This window comes from Sus scrofa, chromosome 7 (assembly GCF_000003025.6).
Source record: "Sus scrofa isolate TJ Tabasco breed Duroc chromosome 7, Sscrofa11.1, whole genome shotgun sequence".
Lineage (NCBI taxonomy): Eukaryota > Metazoa > Chordata > Mammalia > Artiodactyla > Suidae > Sus > Sus scrofa.
The window spans coordinates 48,813,446-48,839,769 of NC_010449.5; the positions used below are offsets into that span (position 1 = coordinate 48,813,446).

A 26,324-nucleotide genomic window follows, 5' to 3' on the forward strand; every position below is an offset into this window, starting at 1 on the left:
TTCCTTTCGGCATACTGCAATGTCCTGTGTGTTTTGTTTTGTTTTGTTTTTTAATATTCCCAGGCACATGGATATATCTATTAGACTATGTAGTTTTTACTAAATCTCCCTCTTAAAATGGATAAGTGGCTTAAAAAGATTCTTGCAAAGAAATAGCACAAAGATAATTCCAATAATTCAAGCACAAGTAATACTAGAAGATACTTCTGCTACTGGTAAAAAGCTATTCATCTGCTATATGACAAGGGGGGAAAAAAAAACAAAAAACAGTAAGATTTGCCAGGAAGTGAGTCCCCCCATTTGAAATTATCGCCAAGATATTTTGTAGTAGGGATCTGTATGCACCATTGTCATGAGAAACCTCACTCTTCAGATTTATGATAACAGGTGTGACGCCATCATGGTTAGCAGAAGCTACAGATCCAAAAGATAAACCTCTACACCATTGTTAGTAATATTTAACATCACGACTTACTAACTCTTCTGTCCTTTTAGGGCCCACCCGAGGCATGTGGAGGTTCCCAGGCTAAGGGTCTCATCAGAGCTGTAGCTGCCGGCCTACACCAGAGCCACAGCAACGCCAGATCCGAGCCGCATCTGAGTTCTGCACCACAGCTCATGGTGATGCCATGTCCTCAACCCACTGAGCGAGGCCAGGGATCGAACCTGCAACCTCATGGTTCCTCATGGAAACGGATTCATTTCTGCTGCACCACTACGGGAACTCCTAACTCTAATATATTTTAACCTTGTTTCCTAAATATAGTCATAACTGTTTGTCTTTAAGTTTTCTCCCTTAGCAAAATGAAGTAGAAAACACTTGTTCTCCTTGCCATGGAAATAGGGATGAAGTGCTCATAAAACAACTCGGGGAAAAGAAAAACCTGGGCACATCTTTTTGTCAAGAAGTACTAACTGGATACCATGTAGAAAACATGCTGACAATCTAAAGAAATAAGCACAGGAACAAATTTTTCAGGGTGAGGTGTTGGGTAAAAGGACAGATGTTTCTAGTATGTTCCAACCTATAGTATTGCTACAAAAAGAAAGAAATTAAGTAGAGATATTAAAGATATTAAGTAGCAGAGAGGGTAGGTCTCAAAATTAGTTGACTTTCTTTTTTAATCAGTGTTTTATGGACAAATTATTTAAGCCTAACCGCTGATGGAATGGCTACTTAAAGAGTTTCATCTTTTTAAAAGGGGAAGAAGGATAGATTCCACATTAAAGGATTCAGCAATAGCACTAATACATAATTTACAGACCAGAAATGCACCACACGCTGAAGGTAGCAGTTAATTTGATCAAATTCAGACCTTTAAGATGGGAGTTCCCATTGCGGCTCAGCGGTAATGAACCCGACTAGTATCCATGAGGACACGGTTTCAATCCATGAAGCCAGTTCAATCCTGCTGGCCTTGCTCAGTGGTTAAGAAGCATTGCTGTGAGCTGCGATACAGGCCACAGATGTGGCTCGTATCCTGCCTTGCTGAGGCTGTGGTGTAGGCTGGCAGCTACAGTTCCGATTCGACCCCTAGACTGGGAACCTCCATATGCCTCAGGTGCTGCCCTAAAAAGACAAAAAAAACAAAAAAAACAAAAAAAACAAAACAAACAAACAAACAAACAAAAAACCTTTAAGATATAGAATATTTATAATACTTTGGAATGTGATAGTACCAATGAAAAATATTTAGGGAAATCTAAATTTCTGATTATCTCAAAGTAAAATGCTTTGTAAAAAGTTAAGCTTTAAGATGAGTTTTGCATGTATTTTTTACACAAAGAAGAATGTTCCACCCTTTCTTTTCTGTGATTATAAATGGCCACCAGTAAATCACTACCTAAGCAAACATCTGCCCCCTGTCCCCCTCAAACACATCTAATTTGAATCTTCAGGGTAAAAGTCATGTTTCTTCCATGAGACAGAAAGGAACTTCTTTCAGAAAGAGATGTGACATGGAGAGAACACACTGAAAATGGTTATCTGGAAATATTTTCATAATTTTATGATTATGTTGTCATAAACTCAGCATGGCACCTATAAACACTTTGATATCTGCACAACTAAAAAACGTAGAAGCAGAATTTTTCTAACTTGGTTAAAAATCTTTCAAGGAGTTTCAGTAAGTTTTGAATCCATTTGCTAACAAAATAAATGTGCATCACTCTCTGATAATACACAAGTACGATCCACATCAATAAATGGATATTTACTAGCCCGATGTCAATTTTAAAAAATTGTGAAATTGGTAGATAGCATTGCAAATTTTAGTAAGTGCAGTACTGCTTCCATATGTATATGTCTGGAAGATATTATCTTTTTCAAATATAAAAGCCCTTAAAACCAAATACCAAAATAAACTGAAATTAGAACCAGACTTCTGAATCATTCAAAAAGGGTTAAAATAAGGTTTTCAAAAATAGTAAATTTCTGGAAAATTTCCATCATGTTGCTTTACTTTTTAGAAATTAAGTACATTATGTTATAAACTATGGATAATATATCTAGTTCAATGATCACATCTTTTTATGTGTATGTTTCCTAGTATGCATACAATATTATTTTTTAAAAAGAAATTTGGGAGTTGCCCTCGTGGCTCAGTGGTTAACGAATCTGACTAGGAACCATGAGGTTGTGGGTTCGATCCCTGGCCTTGCTCAGTGGGTTAAGGATCTGGCATTGCCATGAGCTGTGGTGTAGGTCGCAGACGCAGCTTGGATCCCACGTTGCTGTGGCTGTGGCATAGGCGGGCAGCTACAGCTCTGATTCAACTCCTAGCCGGGGAACTTCCATATGCATATGCTGCGGGTGTAGCCCTAGAAAAGACAAATAAATAAAAAGAAGTTTGTTTAAGAAAACTAAATATAGAACTACCATATGACCCAGCAATCCCACTCCTGGGCATATATCCAGAAAAAACTTTCATTGAAAAAGATATGTGCACCCCTAGGTTTATTGCAGCACTATTCACAATAACCATTAGGAAACAACCTAAATGTCCATCGACAGATGAATGGATTAAGAAGATGTGATATATATACCTCAGGTGGTCTCGGGTGAGGGGACAGACCAGGCAGGAGAGAAATAGCAACTTGATCTGAACAAAATAGTTGTTCCATATATATATATATGTATATATATATATATATATGTGTGTGTGTGTGTGTATATATATATATATATAAAATACTACTCAGCCACAAAGAACAAAATAATGCCATCTGCAGCAACATGGATGGAACTAGAGACTCTCATACCAAGTGAAGTAAGTCAGAAAGAGAAAAATAAATACCATATGATATCACATATCTGGAATCTAATACATGGCACAAATAAACCTTTCCACAGAAAAGAAGCTCATGGACTTGGAGAACAGACTTGTGGTTGCCAAGAGGGAGGGGGAGGGAGTGGGATGGACTGTGAGTCTGGGGTTAATAGATGCAAACTATCGCATTTGGAGTGGCTAAGCAATGAGGTCCTTCTGTACAGCACAGGGAACTAGACATAGTTACTTGTGGTGGAACATGATAGAGGATAATGTGAGAAAAAGAATATATACATATACAGCAGAAATTGACAGAACATTGTAAATCAACTATAACAGAAAAAAACTAAAATCTTTATAAAAAAAGAATTTTGCCTCCTATTTTTAAGCATATAAATAAACATATATTTGGGGCAGAGGTTCACAGGGGTTAGAGATGGCCCTTAAAGGGCAGAAAGCCTAAGACTGCCTGGGCATAGGAGAAAAGATGACCACAAAGATGCAAAAAAGAAAAGCACCAACAAGGCCCCACAGCACAGATGATGTGACGCAGACGTACAAACTGCCCAAAGAAGGCAATGCAACTGCAGTAATAGAAAATGTGTTCTAAGAGTTCCCGTCGTGGCGCAGTGGTTAATAAATCCGACTAGGAACCATGAGGTTTCCGGTTCAATCCCTGGCCTTGCTCAGTGGGTTAAGGATCTGTCGTTGCTATGGCTATGGTGTAAGCCAGCAGCTACAGCTCCGATTAGACCCCTAGCCTGGGAACCTCCATATGCTGCGGCAGCCCTAGAAAAGGCGGGAAAAAAAAAGAAAAGAAAAGAAAATGTGTTCTAGAATAATCCAACCCTGAGACAACACTGAAAGGACAGAATCCCAGCAGCAAACAGTAATGAACGTTAAAACTGACAAGGGCACCACACAGACAAGGCAACAAACACACTGGTTCATTCCTCCATCAAGAATTTATTGGCCATTTATTTTATGCTAGGGACTGTGGTGGGTACCGGAGTAAACCAGGAAGTTGGCAGAAAATTTACCTCTGAGGAGGAAATAAGTTTGTTAACTTAGGACTGAATGCAATGGGATTAACTGAAATTCAATGATTTTTGAGGGGGGAAAAAAAAGGAAAGGGGACCAGGAATTAACAAACTTCAGCATCAAGTCACCCATACATAGACATACTCATCTATCTCTTGGATCTCTTGTTTAGTGGGACTTCAAGATTAGTATACTGTTCTTATTGATATCTGTTAAATAGACTAAGACAATACAGTTTACTTTCTGGTTAAATTAAGCACAGTTCTGTACAATAGGCAGGAATCATAGACACACACATATTTCCAATTACCCAATACTGAGAACTATTTTGTTCAGATCAAGTTGCTCTTTCTCTCCTGCCTGGTCTGTCCCCTCGCCTGAGACCACTGTTCATGCTAGCTCTCTTCCTGGGTTCAAGGCCTGGTCCTCAGCCTCTGCTTGTGCCCTGATCAGAGTTACAGTGTCACCATCACCTGCATTGTCAGGGTTTTTTTTTTTTCCTTTCCGATGCCTTCTGCACAATGACCACTGCCCATTACTGGTCACTATAGGGAACCTTCCTCTTTCCTGAATCTCAGCACCTGACTGACTTTCCTGAATCTCAGCACCCTGGATCTTCTGGCCAGCTGATTCTGTGTTCATCTGCACTTGAGGAGCTGGGGATAGCTTTGTTTTTATTTTATTTTATTCTTTTTTATGTCTGCACCTGTGGCATATGGAAATTCCCAGGCTAGGGGTTGAAATGGAGCTGCAGCTGCCAGCCTTAACCACAGCCACGGTAACACCAGATCTGAGACACATCTATAGCCTATGCCACAGCTTGTAGCAACAGCTGATCCTTAACACACTGAATGAGCCAGGGATCACACCCACATCCTCACAGAGACAACGTCAGGTCCTTAACCTACTGAACCGTAATGGGAATTCTGGGAGTAGTTTTTAAATGCTCTTCTTTGACAGAAAAACAAGAGATCAAGTTCTAAGTTGCTAGACCTGCTGCAATTCAATCATTTTACTGTTGAACCACTTCAGGCCAACGGTCATGTCAGCTATATTAACACTCACCTTAACTTATGGTTGAAGTAACCCTTAAGATTTCTCACCAGCACAATAATGTGATTTTACAGCTTGCAGAAATTGTTTCCCTCCCATTTCTCATTGTACACACTATATTGTAAAAGTTCAATCTTAGCCCAATTGATGTTTTTAAATGTTTTTACTTTTGTATATAAAACATTAAATCACATGCTATTATCCAAGGGATAAGGATCTGTGTTTCAAATGAAACATATCTGAATGTATTCAACTAACTCATTCAAAAAAATTTTTGTTGTTGTTGTCATACTAAATAGTCAATCTAAATCAGTGCTTCTCCATTCAGACTGGCCACACATCTAGAGTTCAATGGCCAAATGTAGTGCTTATTCTGGACAATACAGTTCTAGAAAACCAATTTGTTACTGTTGATGAGAGGATGAGAGCAAGAGAAACAGAGGTCATTAAAGAAACCGTTTCCTTCATAAACTAGAAAATATTTCTCTAAAGCAGAAAAAAATGCCTACAAGTAAAATCTTTCCTCCAAACTAATAAATATTCATTTCTAAGCTAAATTATTTTGTCAGTATAAATTAAAATAAGCAACTGGGAGTTCCCTTTGTGGCTCAGTGGTTAACGAACCTGACTAGGATCCATGAGGATGCAGGTTTGATCCCTGGCCTCGCTCAGTGGGTTAAGGTTCCGGAGTTGCCATGAGCTGTGGTGTAGGTCACAGACATGGCTCAGACTCCACGTTGCTGTTGCTGTGGCTGTGGTGTAGGCCAGTGGCTACAGCTCCAATTTGACCCCTAGCCTGGGAACCTCCATATGCTGCAGGTGTGGCCCTAAAATAACGACAACAAAAAATTAGCAATCTAATACATTCTAACATCTTAGACTTTTAAAAAAACTCTCCAACACCCACAATATGTCTAAGTACCTTACCGAGTGTGAGAAATATAAAGATTATCCCTGCTCTTTGGCGTTCAGTCTGGGGGAGGGATAAACATGACAATAAATAATTGATACGTAGGGACACTGTGACCAGGACAATGGCCCGGGCTGCTTAAACAAGTGAAGGAACACTAACTCTGCCTGGACTCACGGAGGAAGACTTCCCAGAAGAGGTGAGCTAACCCAGGAGCTGAGTCTTGGATAAACAGGAGTTGTCTAGACACACAAAAGAGGAAAGAGCACTGCAGCTGGAGGAAAAGCACCCTCTCGGAGCACAAAGGGCAGAAGCCTGCAGCACTCAGGGAGCTATATGAACATCTGCATAAGTGGTACAGAAGGAGGACGTGGGGGGGGTGGGGCTAGAAAACCATAGGTGGGAGACCCTGCTTAAAGGGCCCTGTGCACGCATAGAAGGCCTGTGCTCCTTAGCCAGAGGCTCGAACAGCCACTGAAAGATTCTGATTTTCACGATCAGGTTCACGTTTTACAACTTCACTTCGACTGCAGTTGGAGAAATAGGCTAAAGAGGTCTAGACTGAGGGCAAGGAAGCCAGGGATGAGGCTCGCACCCCGTTCAGCTTAACGCGAAGGGTCTGGACAAAAGGAAGAACAGGGTGGGGAGAGGAGAGAACAGAATTAAGAGGCACTTCGGAGGCAGCACCCACAGGACCTGGCGACAGGCAGGATGTGGGGTGTGAGTGAGAAAGCATGATCCAGGAGGACTCCTGGGTTTCTGGTTACAACCAAATCTCCCCGCCACAAAATTCCTGTTCCCCGGCTGTGAGCCCATCTGCCAACTTTCAGCCCAAATTGCATTTCCGAAGCCGACACCACAAACAAACAGAGGTAATTGCTAACTCACAGGCTCTCGGGCCTTACACTCGTTAAGTGCCTGACACACAGAGCAGCAGGGATGGGAACCAATCAGCTGAATCAAAATATTTAAATCATAAAAGGTTTCAGTCCATTAACCATCAAAAGCTACAAAGGGTCACACATAAAATTTCAGGTTGAGGGAGTGAGGCCCTGATGAAACGGTTATCGGTTATCGCATCTTGGGGAACTTTGCCTGCGAAGCAAACACCGACCGATCAGTGAATAGATGCTGGGTCTCCATCTGCCCCCCACACTGACCCAGGCCCACGGCAGGACTTGATGAAGGTGTCTGCTCCCGACGAGTTTACTTTCCCCTCACACTCTGAGTCGGAGCACAGTGTCTCATGAATATTTAACTGGAACTGCAAAGCAGAAAGATCCACTTGGGACATGAATACCAGGCAGTTAAGCTGAAAATCATATGGTGATAGGCTCCATTTTAATTGAGGTTCTATTACTCACACTGCTATTGGTTTTTTAAAATGGCTTCATGTTAGGTATCTTATAATTTACACTAAACGCAATATAGTCCCTATTTCTACTAATTTCTGATAAAGGAAAATACACAGATTCTGCTTTTCTCTGGTACAGAACATTGATTTTGGGGGAGCTGTAGTCATCAGGACTTAGGACGCTGGGGAGTCTTCATAAAGGACTTCATCTACCTTCATGTCATGTTCATCCATGGGGACCTGGAGGCAAATCTGTTCTTTGAAAGCCAAGGCCAGGGTGTAGGGCTTCACATCCTGGGACTGCAGACAGCGCTTCAGGTAGGCGTCGTAGTAGCCCTTGCCCCGCCCCAGACGGTTGCCACAGTTGTCAAACCCAAGACCAGGCATGAAGATGAGATCAAGTCCCCCTGTGGAAAGACAAATTTACGAGGGTCAATGGTTTCTGAAAGAGACTAATCACTTCAAGATCCACTTTTTTTTTTTTTTTTTTTTTTTTGCTTTTTGCTTTTTAGGCAAAAGCCTAAATGCTTTTTTTTATGCTGCATATTTGCAGCATATGGAGGTTCCCAGGCTAAGGGTCCAATTGGAGCTGTAGCTGCCCGCCTAAACCACAGCCACAGCAATGCCAGATCCGAGCTGCATCTGCAACCTACACCACAGCTCACGGCAATGCCAGATCCTTAACCCACTGAGCAAGGCCAGGGATCGAACCTGCGTCCTCATGGATATTAGTCAGATTCATTTCCGCTGAACAGGACAGGAACTCCTGCTTTTGCTTTTTAATGAGGTCTATTTTTTCTCTGATTTCTAAAGAAATACATGATCCCCTCTAGAAAATCCTAAAAGAAGGGGAAAAAATCACTCAGCTAACTGTAAGTCAATCCTCCATCTCCATCAGCGCTTTCACGTATATACATACAAATACTTGTACAAATATGTACAGATATCTTTCACATATATGTACGAAAGTACCAGATTCCCAGGTCTTGCCCATACCTAGTGGAAGAGAGTCTTCAGGGACAGGGCCAAAGAATTCTCTTTTTTTTTCTCTCTTTCTTTTTTAAAGCAAACAGATGATTCTACACACCTCTGCCAAGTTTGGGAGCTGAACATACAAACAACTAGAGTCAGGGGAGAGGGCTGGAAAGAAGCCAGAAAGGATGGAGCTCTTCTCAAAGTCAATGAGCAAGCAGAGGGTTAGCTGTGACAAGAATGAACCTTTCCTCTTCATTTCCCCTCTTACTGGAAAGGGAAGGCCAGGCTGTCTGGCTTCCCTGAATTCACATGAGAACTACCTTTGACCTACCCAGGAACACTCCAAAGGTATAAGATGGGGCCCCAGAAGTGGGCCTCTGGCTGGAACACTCCCAGGGAGCATGGGGATCAGAACTGGCCGTGGCATCATCAGGACAGAGCAGGCTTCTGGGGCTCAAGGTGGAAGGCAGGGTCTTAGAAGCTATAAAAACCTGACCACAAGGAAAGGCGTGAAGAAGACAATAAAGCAGCTTCATGGATCTTGTGAGGCCCAGGGAATGGCCCTTCAGCCCCTGGTGGGGAGCACGACACACCAGCACACGCCACATCACATACCCAACCCAGGGGCCTTTCTGAACTGAGCCTTGGCCTCCTGAGAGCCGCCCTGGAGCTTCTCGGTGACCTACAGCTTAGCCATGGACTAAACACACACGGCATTGCTAGCAAGGACGTACCAGGGTTGGAAGCCAGGAATTTTCTGGAACAGGGTATTCAGAGTAGAGGTTTTCAGACTGCCAGCTAGGCTGGCCCCCAACTAGCAACAGCTGTTCTGACTACCTGCAGAACTGCGAGGTGACCTCAGCTCCTCCCCGGTTCTCAGTGCACAACTGTCAACCCCTGCCTGCCAGAACCTAGCCGTGCACATCTCAGATTCCAGCCAGAACCTTCCGGGGGAAACCCGCTTGCCTATTCCAATCCCGACTGGCTAAATGGCCTTGGTCGGTGACCTTCATCTTTCCTCCCTCCTCCCCCCTCCCCCCCATGTCTCCCTCTCTCCACTCCCCCGTCTCTCTCTTTTTCTTTCTCTGTCTTTCTCTCTCTCTCTCTCTTTCTCTGTCTTTCCCTCTTCCTCTCTCTCTGTCTCTCTCTCCCTCTTTCTGTCTCCTCTCCCTCTCTCTCTGTCTCTATCTCTCTGTCTTTCTCCCTCTGTCTCTTCTCCCCCCTCTCTGTCTTTCCCTCTGTCTTTTCCTCTGTCTCTATCTTTCCTTCTCTCTCTCCCTCTGTCTTTCCCTCTGTCTCTATCTTTCCCTCTCTCTCTCCCTCTCTGTCTCCCTCTCTCTCTCTCTGTCTCTGTCTTTGTCTTTCCCTCTCTCTCTCGCTCTCTCTCTTCTTCTGTCTCTCTCCCTCTCACTCTGTCTCTGTCTGTCTGTCTATCTCTGTCTCCCTCTCTCACTCACTCTCATAACCATGGCTGGTGCACTTAGACTCCGCTTCTTCCAAGTCCTCCTGCTGCGGCCAGAGCACTCCCAAGCATAAAGTTCAAATCTTTCGTTATCCACACACACACACACATCTTTTCCTTGGCTTCTTGCCTCTTGACAGGGTAGCAAAGGTGCTTTGTAAAATCCTCTGGGGGATACACAGTCACACCCCTGCCCTTCAGCAGGTGGAGAGCAGTTAATGTAAAATCTGCACACGAGTAACACCCATTCCAACGCAAGGTGACAGCGCCTGCCAACTGCCCCACGTGCAACAGAGACAAGACGTTCTAGAGACCTCAGCAGAGGGACAGCCACATGGCTGGGTGGTCAGGGAAGGGGCCAGGGGCAACTCTGACGGGACCCAGATCTGTAGGGATATGTCAGTATTGGGCGTGAGAAGATTTCAGAAACCAGGGAAAGGTGGCAGGAGTGGAGTGCTGAGGAGCTAACAGGGCAGAAGAATCGGGCTGAAGAGCAGCAGAAGGCGTGCGGAGTTCATCAGGGAGGGGCAGGGACATTTGAGAGTTAAAGGCAAAGGGACCTCTATAGCCCAAATAGCAAAAAGACAAATAACCCAATTAAAAAATAGATGAAAAACTAAAGGGAGCTCCTGCCATGGTGCAGCGGAAATGAATCTGACTAGCATCCATGAAGATACGGGTTTGATTCCTGGCTTTGCTCAATAGGTCAGGGATCTGGTATTGACGTGAGCTGTGGTATAGGTCACAAATATGGCTCAGACAGGCTGGCAGCTGTAGCTCCAATGCGACCCCTAGCCTGGGAATTTCCATACGCTGTGGGTGCGGCTCTAAAAAGCAATTAAAAAAAAAAAAAAAGATGAAAAACTAGAACAGACATTTCTCCAAAGAAGACCAAGGAAAAGACGCTAAACATCATTAATCATCAGGGAAATGCTATACACACCTCCATGAAATACTACCTCACACCTGTTAATACAGCCACTATGAAAAAAAAACAAAAACCCACAGAAAATAATAACTGTTGGTAAGAATGTAGAGAAATGGGAACCTCTCTGCATTGTTGCTGGGAATATATAAAGGTGCAGCTGCCATGGAAAGCATTATGGAGATTCCTCAAACAATTGGAAATAGATCTACCATATGATCCAGGAATGCCACCTCTGAGTATTTATCCAAGAGAACTGAAATCAGGGTCTTGAAGAGATACTTGTGTATCTATGGTCATTGCAACACCCTCCACAACAGCCAAGAGGTGTTTACAACCTAAATGTCCATCAGATGATGAATGGATAAACAAACTGTGATGCATACAATGAAATATCATTCAACAATGAAAAAGAAGGAAAATAGAGCATATGCTACAATGGGGAAGAGCCTTGAGGGTGTTAGGTTAAGCAAAAAAAGCTGTCACAAAAGGATAAATACTGCAGGAGTCCACTTAAACCAGGTATCAAAAGTAGTTGAGCTCAGAGTTCCCGTCATGGTGCAGAAGTTAACGAATCCGACTAGGAACCATGAGGTTGCGGGTTCGATCCCTGGCCTTGCTCAGTGGGTTGAGGATCCAGCGTTGCCATGAGCTGTGGTGTAGGTTGCAGACGCGGCTGGGATCCAGCATTGCTGTGGCTCTGGCATAGGCGTAGGCCCAGTGGCTACATCTCCAATCAGACCCCTAGCCTGGGAATCTCTATATGCCGTGGGAGTGGCCCTAGAAAAGGCAAAAAGCCAAAAAAAAAAAAAAAAAAAAAAAAAAAAAGTAGTTGAGCTCATAGAGCAGAAAGTAATGTGGTGGCTGCCAGGGCTGCGGGAAGAAGGAAAGGAAGAGCCGCCATCAAACGGGTGTGCAGATTCAGTATTGCAAGAGGAAAAGTTCTAGACAGCTACGGTACAACACCGGGCTTCTAGTGAACAATACTGTTCCATTTACTTACAAGTCTGTTAAGAGAATAGAACTCATGTTATGTGTTATTTACCTTAATTTTTTAAAGGCGAATATAGCAAAAGGAAAGCCAGGAAATTTTCCACCAGAGTCAATACACAAAAAAAAGAAGACAAAATTTCTGAGCATTCACCTGTGAGCCACTGGCAGAAGAAAATAAAGGAAGGAAACAGAAAGGTAAGAAAATAATGTTCCTAGATCCCTCGAGTTAGGATTAATCTTGCTCCCCTCTGCACTTTTTTTTTTTTTTTTTTTTTTTTTTTGGTCTTTTCTGGGGCAGCTCCTGCAGCATATGGAGGTTCCCAGGCTAGGGGTCTAATTGGAGCTGTAGCTGCCAGCCTACACCACAGCCAGAGCAACACGGGATCCAAGCCGCATCTGCGACCTACACCACAGCTCATGGCAACGCTGGATCCTTAACTCACTGAGCAAGGGCAGGGATCGAACCCGCAATCTCATGGTTCCTAGTCGGATTTGTTAACCACTGAGACAGGACGGGAACACCCCCTCTGCACTTTGATGATAGTTCTCACTGAGTCTACCTTGTACCACAGCTCTTTGTATACGTCTCTGCCGACCCTAACAGAGAGAAAATTTCCTTGATGGCCATGCTTTTGTCCAAGTCATCCTCCATGCTTGAATTTTAATAGAATTCTAGGCCAAAGGAACCCTGAAAGAGGAGTATGCTTTCCACAGACTGGATCAATCCTAGCATGACATCCTCTACTTTAATAACTCCAAGGTGCCTAAGTTTGAACCACAGAGGCAACAGCTTGGGACCAGAAAATGACAGGGGTTTTACCTTGTACAGCCGCTTGTTCAAAGTGAGCTCTACCACTTAAGCCAGAAACAGGATAGCTTTGGGATTCTTAGGTGACGAAAGGCTCTGAAATGGCCCTTCACAGGCCATTTGGGGGTGTGGCTGTTGGACCCCCTACCCGCAGGACTGGTACTACTACTGCTCCCTTCAACCGTGGGGTCCTCTGTTGCCCTGGGCTTCAGCTCCTTAGAATCGTCTTCCTCATCTGCTCCTCTCTGTGGTGAATCCAAATGCTTTCCTGAAAGACGTGGTGTAATCCCTGCTAGACATCATCCATCCGGCGTCACTTGTGAATCTTCCTGTGCCTTTCCACCTTCCCCACGCGCATGCCTGTTCTCCCGCTGCACACACACTGGGCTCTTCACACACTCATGGCCCTGTGCTGGATGCTCTCCCTCCCCAAAGGTGAAGGAGCCCTGGGGCCTGGAATCACATACAGTCTCACCAAGCTCCCCTTACACATGCTGGTCCCTGCTGCGCCATCCCCACCAACAGAGCTGGACCTCAGACCCATCCTAGCACACGCAGGATACAACTCAGTAGGAAGAACAGGAGAACAAGCCCTGGTCCACACACACATCCTTTGTAAGCCTATAGCACAGTTCTGATTTCCAATCCCCAATGGCTCCTTAGGGGAGGACACTGACTTAGTACAACATGCAAGAAGAACCACTCCGACTGCCTTTACTCCCGCATGCACCTGCCTCACAGGCCCTGCGAGCTCACGGTGGGACCTTCACAAAGAACCCAGCTGCATCAGGACTGCAAGTCGGAGTTCTGGAAGTGTTCTCTGGAAGTCACAAGACTGCTCTGCGGTCACGGTCTGGTGGGTGTGTTTCTCCAGGCTTTGTGGGCTTTCTAAGGTGATGCTGCATTCCCAAACTGCAGGGCTAACCTTCGGAAAGCTCAGCCAGCCCTTCCCACTGTATTTGCTCACCCACAGCGTCTGTCTTTTCCACTCCGGTGCTGGCTCTGAAACACCAGTGCCCTCTGGAGGCAGCCCAGTGTGGTGACTAGGGGCAGGGGCTCAGAGACTGTTTCTTAGTGGTGTGACCCAGGGCAACCTAATACCCTCTCTGTGTTTCAACCTTCTTATCTGTAAAATGGAACTAAAACCAATACCCACTTCACATGAATGATCATGAAAATTATATTAGATAATGATTGTGAACACCTCAGCACAGGGCCCCGATTGTACCATTTATGATAACAGCTTTTCTTTTCTTTCTTGAGAATGTCAGGGAGTTCCTGTCGTGGCTCAGTGGTTAACTAACCGGACTAGTATCCATGAGGTTGCGGGTTCGATCCCTGACCTTGCTCAGTGGGTTAAGGATCCAGCGTTGCTGTGAGCTATGGTGTAGGTCACAGATGTGGCTCAGCTCCCGCGTTGCTGTGGCTGTGGCGTTAGTCGGCAGCTATAGCTCCAATTGGACCCCTAGCCTAGGAACCTCTGTATGCCCTGAGTGTGGTCCTAAAAAAAAAAAAAAAAAAGGATCCAACGTTGCTGTGAACTGTGGTGCAGGTCACATGGATCCCATGTTGCTTGGCTATGGCTGTGGCAGAGGCCGGCAGCTGTAGCTCCAATTGGACCCCTAGCTTGGGAACGTCCACATGCCTCAGGTGCAGCCCTAAAAAGACAAAAGACAAAAAAAAAAGTCAGACAGGTACCATGGCAAGGGGGTGAAGCTTCTTCAGTACTTCAAGTGATTTTTAACTAGAGCTTTTACAGCCTTACATGTTCTCTCAGCTTCAGGGTTTGGAAGAAAACCAGGGGAGTGATGTTATAAAACAAGGCTTAGCAAACATCTCCACGAAGGGCCTGAAAGTATGTAATTCAGGACGTAGAGGCCACAGGGCTTACAACTTGACCCTGCCATGCAGCAGGAGGGCAGCCACACAGTGATACATAAATGAATGGATGTGGCTGTGTGTCAGGAAAACCTTCCTCACGAAAACAGGTGGTGGGTCAGACGGGCCTGTGGGCTGCAGTGTGCTGTCCTGTGTCACAGAATATAAGGAGAGGGTCCCAGGAAGAAAGGAGCAGAAACGGTATCCGAAGTTGGCAGAGGTGTTCCCATCGTGACTCAGCGGTTAAAGAACCCAGCCAGGACCCGTGAGGATGTGGGTGTGATCCCTGGCCTTGCTCAGTGGGTTAAGGATCGGCATTGCTGTGGCTGTGGTGTAGGCCAGCAGCTACAACTCCAATTCGACCTCTAGCCTGGGAGCCTCCATGTGCCATGAGTATGGCCCTAAAAAGCAAAAAAAAAAAAAAAAAAAAAAAAAAATTGGCAGAGAGGACAAATAAGGTAAGGGCAGGACAACTTCACTAGACTGAGCAACGAGGGAACCACCAGGGTCAGGGTAACTTTAAGTGGGGAGATGGGGACAGATGCTGAGCTGCGACCAAAAAAAACAAAAACATAGGAACTCGGCCCTGAAAGAAAATAAGAGGATTCTACAGATGCCTTTACTTATTCTTAAGACTGAAAGTCTATGCCAGGCACTGAGGATTCAGCTCACCTTCACAAAACATCCTTTTGTAACTCTGGCCAAGGAGACAGCAGCTGGGCCACAGACACTTCTTAAGATGCACTGAACTCAGACTCCCCAGCCTGGGTTTTTCAGACGAATATAATCAGCTCAGCCAGTGGCCTCTCTTGCCCCAGTACTGAGGAGAAGGCTGAAAACAGTCAGTGTGAGAGCCCAGGAGTCACACAAAGCTTTCTAACTCTACTTCCAACATGTTCTGTTCCACAGCCTTCTATTTCTCTCTCCTCCTCTTCCGCCTACCTCAGGTTGTATGGGCATGCCTCCCACAAATTCCCCTCAGGAACTTCCTAACTCAGTGCCTCCTTCTGCAATCACCCCTCTGCACTCCTGCCAGAGTCCTCAGCTCCCCTTGTTATTTTATTTTTATTTTTGTCTTTTTAGGGCCACACGCATGGCACATGGAGGTTCCCAGGCTAGGGGTCAAATCAGAGCTACAGCCCCTGGCCTGTACCACAGCCACAGCAACACCAGATCTGAGCTGCGTCTGTGACCTACACCACAGCTCACAGCAAGGCCGGATTCTTCACCCACTGAGCAAAGCCAGGGATCAACCCTGTGTCCTCATGGACACTAGTCAGGTTCATTAACCACTGAGCCATGATGGGAACTCCCGCCCTTGTTATTCTGAAGGTGCCATTCCCCCTGGAAGTCCAACCAGTTAACCCGCCTTGAGGCACTGCTGGTCCCAAACTATTCAAAAATGCAGCTTTCATCATGACCTCCCCTGGCCCCAAAACTTTTAATCAATAACAGTCTCTTAAAGATAACCCCCAAATTCCTTACTAGGATGCAGGCCCCCTACACGTTCACTCCAATCACCTCTCCAATCCTAGGTAAATGGATAGAGTCACTGTCCCACAAACCTACCCCACAACTTCCTGCCTTGGCTCTTGTGACACTGTTCTCCATGCCTATCAGGTCGTTCTTTTTTATTAATATACATCTTTTATAAAAATTATTTTCCATCCTGGAAGGTCTTTCTAGACCTTGTATTCATTTGTCTAATCAAATCAGTGCTAAGAATCCTCAGGGAAACTTCCATCTCGTCCTCCCCACCCATGCAGTTTTGTGTGTCCAGCTCTGACTCTATGCTGCAAGGTGCCCATGGCCCATTAGGTAGAGGAATCTCTTCCCCTTGCCTCTGGGGACAGTTTTCATGTTTCCCCAGAGAGATGCTAATCTCAGTTCTATTATGGAAAGAAAAATGAGAGCAAAAGACAGGATGAGATGTCTCGTGACCATATTTATCTTCGTTTTCTGACTATACCCAAGTAGTTACCTGCTCAGACCATCCTCTACAACCTCTCTTATCCCAAGTCCAGCTTCTAGAAGAGGAGAAGAAAGCACAGAAACTAACATCTGTTAAGTGTCTACAATGTGTCAGGCACCATCCTAGACCCCAGGGAGAGAAGGATGAATTAAATCAGCTGGTCAGTACACCTACCTGGGGAGACAGAAGGGCAAAAGGATTTTTATCCACTTTGGAAGTTCCCATCACAGCGAAGTGGTTAACGGATCCAACTAGGAACCACGAGGTTGCGGGTTTGATCCCTGACCTTGCTCAGTGGGTTAAGGATCTGGCGTTGCCCTGAGCTGTGGTGCAGCTTGCAGACGCGGCTCAGATCCCGGGTTGCTGTGGCTCTGGTGTAGGCCGGTGGCTACAGCTCCGACTGAACCCCTAGCTTGGGAACCTCCATATGCCGCAGGAGCAGCTCAATAAAAGGCAAAAAGACAAAGGAAAAAAGAGAAAAAAAGGATTTTTATCCCCTGAAATCTCACAGATGAAGAAACACATGCAGTGCTCAGAGACCTCAAGTTGCTCTTCAAAGGTATTCCGCTCAAAGATAGAGAGCTGAGGGCTTGCTGCCCCCGTGGATAATGAGTCACTAGCACACGCAGCTCTTACTGCTGAGAGGTACAAGTGGAAGGAGGCAGAGGGACTGAGGAATCATACAAGGTCAAGTGCCTTAGAGGCGGTGCAGCAGAGGGGCTACGTGCACAGGCTTTGGACCAGCTGCCTGGGTCTGAATCCCTGTACTAGCACTTACTAGCTATGCAACATCAGTCAAAATTGCCTTCACCTAACATCTAAAATGGATACACCTATTAAAATGTAAAGAGTCTCTAAGGTATTAATACCAAATGTCAACTTAATCAATTGCTGCATGCATACTCCTAAGGCCCTGGGGCTGATTACGGAGACACAGGCATTTCCATTAAACATGTCTCTCAAACATGAAGAAGCTGAAATCCTAAAATAAAATACAGAACCAGTAATTCATAATAGCTTTTATGGTAGAACTCTCAAAAATCAATACCATATGCTTTCAACTCACTGTGGTTGCCTTAGAAAGAACATGAGTTCCCATTGTGGCTCAGTGGTTAACAAACCCAACTAGCATCCATGAGGATGTGGGTTCGATCCCTGGCCTCACTCAGCGGCTTAAGCATCCGGCGTTGCTGTGAGATGTGGTGTAGGTTGCAAACACGGCTCAAATCCCTCGTTGCTGTGGCTCTGGTATAGGCCGGTGGCTACAGCTCCAACTGGATAGGGCCTGGGAATCTCCATATGCTGCGGGTGTGGCCATAAAAAAAAAAAAAAGAAAGAAAGAAAGAACAGATTGAAGCACGACTCACTTGAATCATCTTCGTAGTAAAACAATATAGAGCATACAAGTGGTAAACAAAATCATTCATGTGATTATAGTCATAAAATATATTCAAGTTCTGGTTATACATAAAAATTGGGTTTTCAAATAATGTTATTTCCCTGCAAATCCATAATGCTCTTAAAGAGTATTAGTATTCTACCAAACCACCTAAGACTGATGGCTATTTTTTAAAGTTACATTGTAAATGCACCCTCACACTTTCTGCTATGTTTGGTCCCAATGTACTGTGGCTGTTTGGGAATCTCCATGTAGAATCAAACACACTGGGAGTTCCCATCATGGCTCAGCGGTCAACGAATCTGACTAGGGACCATGAGGTTGTAGGTTCAATCCCTGGCCTCACTCAGTGAGTTAAGGATCCGACGTTGCTGTGAGCTGTGGTGTAGGTGGGTCAGAGATGCGCTCAGATCCTGCGTTGCTATGGCTGTGGTGTAGGCTGGCAGCTACAGCTCCAATTAGACCCCTAGCTTGGCAACCTCTATATGCCGCAGGTATGGCCCTAGAAAAGACAAAAAGACCAAAAAAAAAAAAAAAAAAGAATCAAATACATTGTAGTAAAAATCATCTATTAAAGACATGATTATCATATGATTGATTATGTTGTTATCATAAAGTCCTTTCTTTTAACACAGGTCCCAACATTCAAGTCAAAATACAGGGACTGCATCTATCACAAGGGCAACTGGGGACAAGTACCCAACAGCAGCCATCCCTCTAGGATCCCAGGTATGACAGGTCACTCCACTAATCAGCTAATGAGGGGTTCAGAATATAAGACCATCTCCATGTATCTTATGTTTGAAGCCTAAGTCTTTATGAGTTTAAGCTTGTAAGCCCAGAGAACATTCACTACATGTTTAAATGAAGGAAGCAGGAGATGATAGGAAATTAGATTCTTCTAGGTTAAAGCCTGGAGCAAAGAAATGAGAAACATGAATAGTATCTGGTGACGTGACTGCTGAGTATCTCACCAAGAACATCCTCCTCCTACCTAACCCAGGAGGCCCTGAGAAGGATCAGCACGACAGCAGCACGGAATTCAAGCTAATACGGACTATAAAACCCAATCACCCTTTTACCTGTAACAAATACTGGTAAACACCTGTAAGAATGTCTCAGGAAGGATCTGAAGGAAACACAATCAGAGTGGCTGGCTCTGGAGAAAGGAATGGGGAACCAGACTCTTGCTTGAATGAGAAGGGTATTTTATACTTTCATGCCATCCTCTGTACAGTTTGAATCTTCTACCATGTGCATATATAACCAAATTGTTTAAACCCTTTTAAAATATCAACCTTCTGCCATCATTAATAAGTCTACAAATAAAAAATGCTGGAGAGATTAAGGAGAAAAGGGTTCCCTCCTTCACTGTTGGTGGGAATGTAAATTGGTACAACCACTACGGAAAACAGTGTGGAGGTACCTCAGAAAATGAAATATAGAACTACCATATGACCCAGAAATCCCACTCCTGAGAATATATCCAGACAAAACTTTCCTTGAAAAAGACACATGCACCTATATGTTCATTGCAACACTATTCACAATAGCCAAGACATAGAAACAACCTAAATGTCTATCAGCAGATGCATGGATTAAGAAGTTGTGGTACATATACACAATGGAATGCTACTCAGACATAAAAAGGAACAAAATAATGCCATGTGCAGCAACATGGATGCAACCAGAGATTCTCATACTAAGTGAAGTAAGTCAGAAAGAAAAAGACAAATACCATATGATATCACTTATTTGTGGAATCTAAAATATGGCACAGATGATCCTATCTTAAAAAAACAGAAACAGATCATGGCCAAGGAGAGCAGACCTGGGGTTCCTGGAGGGAAGGGGGAGGAAGTGGGATGGACAGGCACTTCGGGGTTTTTGAGGGCAAACTGTTATTTTTGGAATGGATGGGCAATGGGGCCCTACTGTACAACACAGGGAAATGTGTAAGACTGGGTCACTCTGCTGTACAACAGAACCTGAAGAAACACTGTAAATCAACTATACTTTAATAAATAAATAAAATAAAAATCAACTTTCTAACATTTCAAGGACAAGAACCTTGGAGGCTGAAGAGCACAGCACTTAAGCATGTAGGCTTCTAGAGAGACTGCTTAGGTCTGAATGCCCTCACTGCCACTTACTAGCCAAGAAATGTTAATCAAGTTACTCACTCTCTCCTAAAAATCAGTTTCTTCTCCTTAAGATGGAAATAATACTGCTACCTACTTTGACAGGGTGACTAAGTACATAAAGGGAGGAAGGTAAACACTCCAATAAGTATTCAATAAAGGTCCGTCATCATGATGCTCAGGGTTTGAATAACACCTATTCTCTTTCTGTTAACTCTGAAAGTGACTTCATTTTGAGGAAGCAGGAAAGCCCTAACAGAGTTAGATTATACAGATTTCCAATCAGCCAAACCACCTGCAAGGGTGGGCAGACCTGGGGTTCCTGGGGGGAAGGGGGAGGGAGTTGGATGGACAGGCACTTTGGGGTTTCTGAGGGCAAACTGTTATCTTTGGAATGGATGGGCAATGGGGCCCTGCTGTGCAACACAGGGAAATATGTGTGACTGGGTCACTCTGCTGTACAACAGAACCTGAAGAAACACTGTAAATCAACTATACTTTATACTTATCTACTGCCATCAGGTAGAAATGTACAGGCCAGAGACAGCCATCCGGGAGGGCTCGAACCCTGAGCGGAGCAGCGCCACAATGACTCTCTGAAATATGGAGGCTCCGAAATAGGTGTCATGGAAAGGATTCCCCCCCTCACAAATGGCCTCTTCCTTTACAAAGGATCCTTTGAAAAGAGCCTGTTTAGAAAAGAACCTCATGGACTTGAAGAACAGACTGGTGGCTGCCAAGGGAGAGTGGGAGGGAGTGGGATGGCCTGCGAGTCTGGGGTTAATAGATGCAAACTATTGCATTTGGAATGGTGTGTAGCACAGAGAACTCTTATCTAGTCACTTGTGATGGAATATGATGGAGGATAATGTGAAAAAAAGAACATATATACGTATGTATGACTGGGTCACTGTGTTGTACAGTAGAAATTGACAGAACACTGTAAATCAACTATACTTGAAAAAATAAAAATGATTAAAAAAAACTTATGGTGTAATGTTAAGTGAACAAATATAAAATTCTAAGGAAAAAAAGAAAAATGGTTTGGTTGTGATGATTGCCGTACACCTGTAAATGCAATAAAATTCCTTAAGTAAAAAATAAAATAAAAATAAAATAAAAAATTTTAAAAAAAGAAAAGAATATGTTTACAAACCAAGGAAAATGGAGGCGCTCTTTTATGATCCCTTTTCAGCACTGAACAGCCATGTGCCAGACACTGCACTAAATGCACTTCACAGACGGGACCTCATTTCATCTCCCTGACAGCCCTATGAGGTCGATATTATTATCCCCCTTTTTTTTTCAAATGGCAAAACCAAGGCTCAAAGAGAAGGTATAATTTGTCCAAAGCCATACAGCTAGTAAATGCAAGAGCTGGCGTATGAACCTCGATTTCCTAGCTCTTACGCAGTGTGGAAGCTCACTGTTTCTGAACTGGAGAAGGAAAGTGGACAAGGAACAATGTACTTCACTGCCTTGGTCTGGGGAATCAGCCAAACCGGACACAACATTACATCAATTAGGTCAGGGCCAACGTGAGTGTCCTCAAATTGGGGACATGAAAGCAGTTCAGTAACAGAAGGCTTCAAAGAGGAGGCACGGCTGAGAGAAAGCAGTAGAGCTGCTAAGAAGCACTGACCTTTCCTGGTCCCCACCCCTTCCCCTCACCCCCCCACCACAGTTACAGGCACCAAAAGAGCTGCATTTGGAGGGGCTGCCTAAGAGGAGTATGGCTCCTGGAGATGAGGCACTGGGGGCAAGGAGGGAGGGAGCAGGGGAATAAGCACCTCCAGCCTCACTCTCCCGCACTCCTTGGTCTCTGCTGGTGCTTCCCATTGGCTTGAAGAGCCAGAAAGCAGGGATAGGGCACCTTGTTGATGCAGTTCATACAGGGGGACCCACCCCCCACAGGGGTGCTGAGCAAGGAGAAAAGACAGACAGTGGATCTGTAGGAACCAAGCAAAATTATCCAGCAAAAGATTCCATAGGGCTATTATCATCAGTGCTTACCACTGGGTTGGGGAATTGGGGCTTATTTTTTATTTCCTCTTTATACCCCTTTACCTTCCTTGAATATCTCTTATCTTTATAATCAGAACAAAGCTATCTTCCTTTAGAAAATTCATTTCTATGAATACTAAGAAAAATTTCCAGTCTTATTTTGATGAGGTACTTCAAACATGTTAGTAATTTCCTTAAGTGCTTTTTATTATCTCATAAGGCTAGCAAGGTATAGAGGAAATAACTCTAAAATTGTAAGTCAATAGAAATAATTTGATTTGCATTATTTTCTTAATCATCACCATCACCATCATTGCCATAAACCATTACAACTGTCTTCTGCATGAAAGCGAGCAAGCTAGGTGCCAAGGACCAAAAAGTGAAAGTGAGGGTCCCAATACTTTACCGTAGGGGTTGGCAAACTATGGCCTATGGGCCAAATCTGGCCTGCCGCCTACTTCTATAAATAGTTTCAATGAACACAGCCACACTCTACTTTCACACCAAAAAAGCAGAGTTGAATGGCTGCAACATATACAGTATGGCACGTAAAGCCCTGAATAGGAGTTCCCATTGTGGCTCAGCTCTTTAAGAACCCGACATAGTCTCCATGAGGATGCAGGTTTGATCCCTGGCTCGGCTCAGTAGGTGAAGGATCCAGCATTGCCGCAAGCTGCAGCATAGGTTGCAGATGTGGCTTGGATCCAGTGTTGCTGTGAGTGTGGTATAGGCCTACAGCTGCAGCTCCAATTCAACCCCTCGTCTGGGAACTTCCATATGCCACAGGTACAGACCTAAAAGAAAACAAGAATTAAAAAACAAATATTTACTATCTGGCCCTTTACAAAAAAAATTTGCTAAGCCCTTCTTTAGAGCATCTATCATAGGTTAAAAAAGAAACACAAAACAAAACCATATTTTAGCTTATTCTTTCTTAGCAAATATTAACCAAATAAGTCATATTGAAAAAAAAAGAATTGTCTTTATTGCGGATATGCAGAAATGTTTTGCAGTAAATAGCAACAGCTTTATTCAAATGGCATTTTCTAAATGTTTATTTTGGGTCTGAGTTTAGGATGTTTCACTGTTGTTAATAATCAGATGGACCTAAAAAAATTCAATAAAACTGAAAAGAAATTATAGAACTTCCTACAGTTTTTCACTAACCTTAGGCAACCTCTGGTTGTCTGACTTTTCTCATCTGTAAAACAGATGGATGGAAACTGTCAATTTCCCAGATCTCTTCAGATTCAAAGCTTAGTGATTCCGAGAATTTTAAGGACAATTCCCTGTCTATCTGTGTGACACAATGAATCAATAAATTAAGCCAGTCACAAAGAGGCAAATACTGTACAATTCCACTTGCATGAGGCATCTGCAAATAGTCAAATTCACAGAAACAGAAAGCAGAATGGTGGTTACCAGAGGCAGGTGGGAGGGGGAAAGGAGGGTTGTTTAGTGGATTCTGAGTCTCAATTTGGCGAGATGAAAAGGTTCTGAAGATCTGGTTTACAACAATATGACCCTGCTTAACACTACTGAACTTACATACTTAAAGAGGGTTAAGATGGCAAATTTTATAGTGTATGCTTTTGAACCACAATTTTTTTTAAAAAAAGGAATGAAAGAAGAAACTAAAGCACTGAGGGCCACTGCGCTGGGGCTGGCAGACAGCCCATCCTACAGCATGGGTTCATGGGAGGGTGCAATGAAGAAAGAAAAGCCTGGTTTACTCTTGAGAGCAGTGAAGAACAATTTCTTCAGATACAGAAATATACGGTGCTTCTGGAGCTATTTCCATTTGTCTCACTTTTTAGAAGATGAGCTCTCCAAGTCATTATTCTAAATAATTATAGCACTGCATGATTCCTAAGTCTTAAGAGCTTAGCAAAATGGAAACTTCTCCCAGGCTTCCACCATTTGTTTTACCAAGACGTTAAACAAGCACTTGAAAGTCCTGCAAACTTTCTGGTTCAGTACATTTAACTAAAATAAAATTACACGGTACATTATATTTCTTCTGCTTGCTCTCTTCTCCCATGCCTAGGAGGACTCGTAGCTCGGCTAATACGAGGCTTGTGCCATCTCGAACAAATTCTATTACTGCAAGCCTGAGATAAAGTAACCTATTACTTTGAAATAATAGTACCTGATTTTTATATAATGTCCTTTTCCAATGAGTTCCAAGTGCTTTTTTCACTCCAACTACCCTTGTTATCTGCTTCAATAAGTCTTCCTCTGGTAAGGGAGAAACTTGCTCTTGAAGCCCTGAATGTTCCCTAAAACCTGCTAGAGCAGCTTGAAGGAAAAAGGAAGCAGAAAAAAAGATTCTGAGGATTTGCAGCTCCATCAAAATTCAGTGGAACCAACATAATAAGCAGCCACTACTGATAAATTACTATAGGGAAGGCTTTGTCCAAGGAACTAGAGAAGTCACCAAGAGAAGTAACTATTCAAACTCTCTAGGATCTAACAACCTAGACAGCTGGAAATATCCCTAATAAGTTGTGTGTGTGTGCACAATTAAATAACTGTAATAAGGGTCAGGGCAGTGTAAATAACAAGGAAAGAAGTAAAAAGGAAGGAAGCTGTGCTCTATTAGAGAAGGGGTGATATGCCCACCAGGGAGATGGCCTGTTGTACAAGCAATGAAAGGATGGGTAGGATCTTGAAGGGCCAGGATGGAAAGGCAGGGACAGAGCGTCATGAATAAAAATGCAGTGAGCAAAGGCACGGATGGGGAAAAGCATGGAGTCTGTTCAGGGCCAGGGATTGGTTCTCTTTGGAAGGATTTATGAATGAAGGAAAAGCAAGATGGCTGGAAGGATACCTTTAGACCATGTTGAGAAGGGTGCCCAATGCCATGGTAAGAAATCTACTTAATTCTACAGGGTGAGCCAGGGAACCCCTTGATGGCCTCTGAGAGGAAAGAGAAGGAAACCCATGCCGAGCCTTCAGGAAAATCACAACTCCAAAGGCATGCAGGGAAATCATAGAGAATCTGGGATGCTGGGAAAAAAAAAGTGACTAGGTCTTTTCTGCCATTTAAAAAAAAAAAAAAAAACCAACAGCTCTACATGGACTTCCCTTGTGGCTTGGCAAGTGTAAGGAGGATCCTACATTGTCACTGAAGAGGCTTAGGTTGAAGCTGTGGCTTGGGTCAATCCCTGGCCCTGGGGACCTCTGCATGCCCATGGATACGGCCAAAAGAGAAAAAAAAAAAAAGAAAAATTCAACGTGGAATATTCTTAGTTAACCAGTTTTGTTCCTTACAAAATTTGCTACAAAACTGCCTACTCTTCCCACATACTGCCAATAATATATCAGAAGGACTCCTGAGAGGGCCCTTATCAGCCAAGTCTCAGGGCTACAAACAAGACCCTGGACTCTGGACACCACAGTTATATCTCTCCTTATCCAAGAGGAAACTGGATTTCCTTCAGAGCTTTTTTTTTTTTTTTTTTTTTTTTTTTTGGCTTTTTGCCATTTCTTGGGCCGCTCCCACGGCATATGGATGTTCCCAGGCTAGGGGTCTAATTGGAGCTCTAGCAGCCAGGCTTCACCAGAGCCACAGCAACATGGGATCCGAGCTGTGTCTGCAACCTACACCACAGCTCATGGCAACGCCGGATCGTTAACCCACTGAGCAAGGGCAGGGATCGAACCCGCAACTTCATGGTTCCTAGTTGGATTCGTTAACCACTGCACCATGACGGGAACTCCTCCTTCAGAGTTTTTAAAACTCTTTAGAAAAGGTAAAACAAAAAAGTTTCTTTGTAGTAATAAAACTGTTCTGCATTTTGATTGCTGCAGTGGTTCCACAACTCTATAGATGTGATAAAAATGCAGAGAAATGTGCACACCCATACACATAAATGAGCTGACTGGAAACGGCTGAAATCTGAATGTGGCTGGTAGATGGTGCAAGGTCAGTATCCTGGTTTTGACATGGCGGTACAGTTGCCTAAGAGGTTATTATCAAGGGAAGCTGGCTAAAGGGTACACTGGCCCCACCCTGCACTATTTTTGCAACTTATTATTTTAAAACAATACATCTTTAGAAAAGCAGCTCATACTGTGACTTCCACCTCAGAAAGTCTAAAACCAAATCAGCCCAAATCTACCCTCAATCTTACCTGC

General features: G+C 43.9%; 1 protein-coding gene across 8 annotated transcripts in view; it reads right to left on the bottom strand.

Annotated features, from left to right (window-relative positions):
• Window positions 1-26,324, bottom strand: part of LOC102167410 (5-formyltetrahydrofolate cyclo-ligase) — a 155,975-nt gene that overhangs the window by 95,928 nt on the left and 33,723 nt on the right. For 6 of the 8 annotated variants that reach the window (XM_021098846.1, XM_021098849.1, XM_021098851.1 and 3 more), the window contains exon 3: window positions 7,584-8,034. In XM_021098846.1, the coding sequence (XP_020954505.1) occupies window positions 7,802-8,034 (233 nt within the window). In that variant the 3' untranslated portion in view covers window positions 7,584-7,801. Of the gene's footprint in view, window positions 1-7,583; window positions 8,035-26,324 lie in introns of those variants that run through there. The other 2 variants (XR_002345772.1, XM_021098847.1) reach the window with 1 other exon arrangement.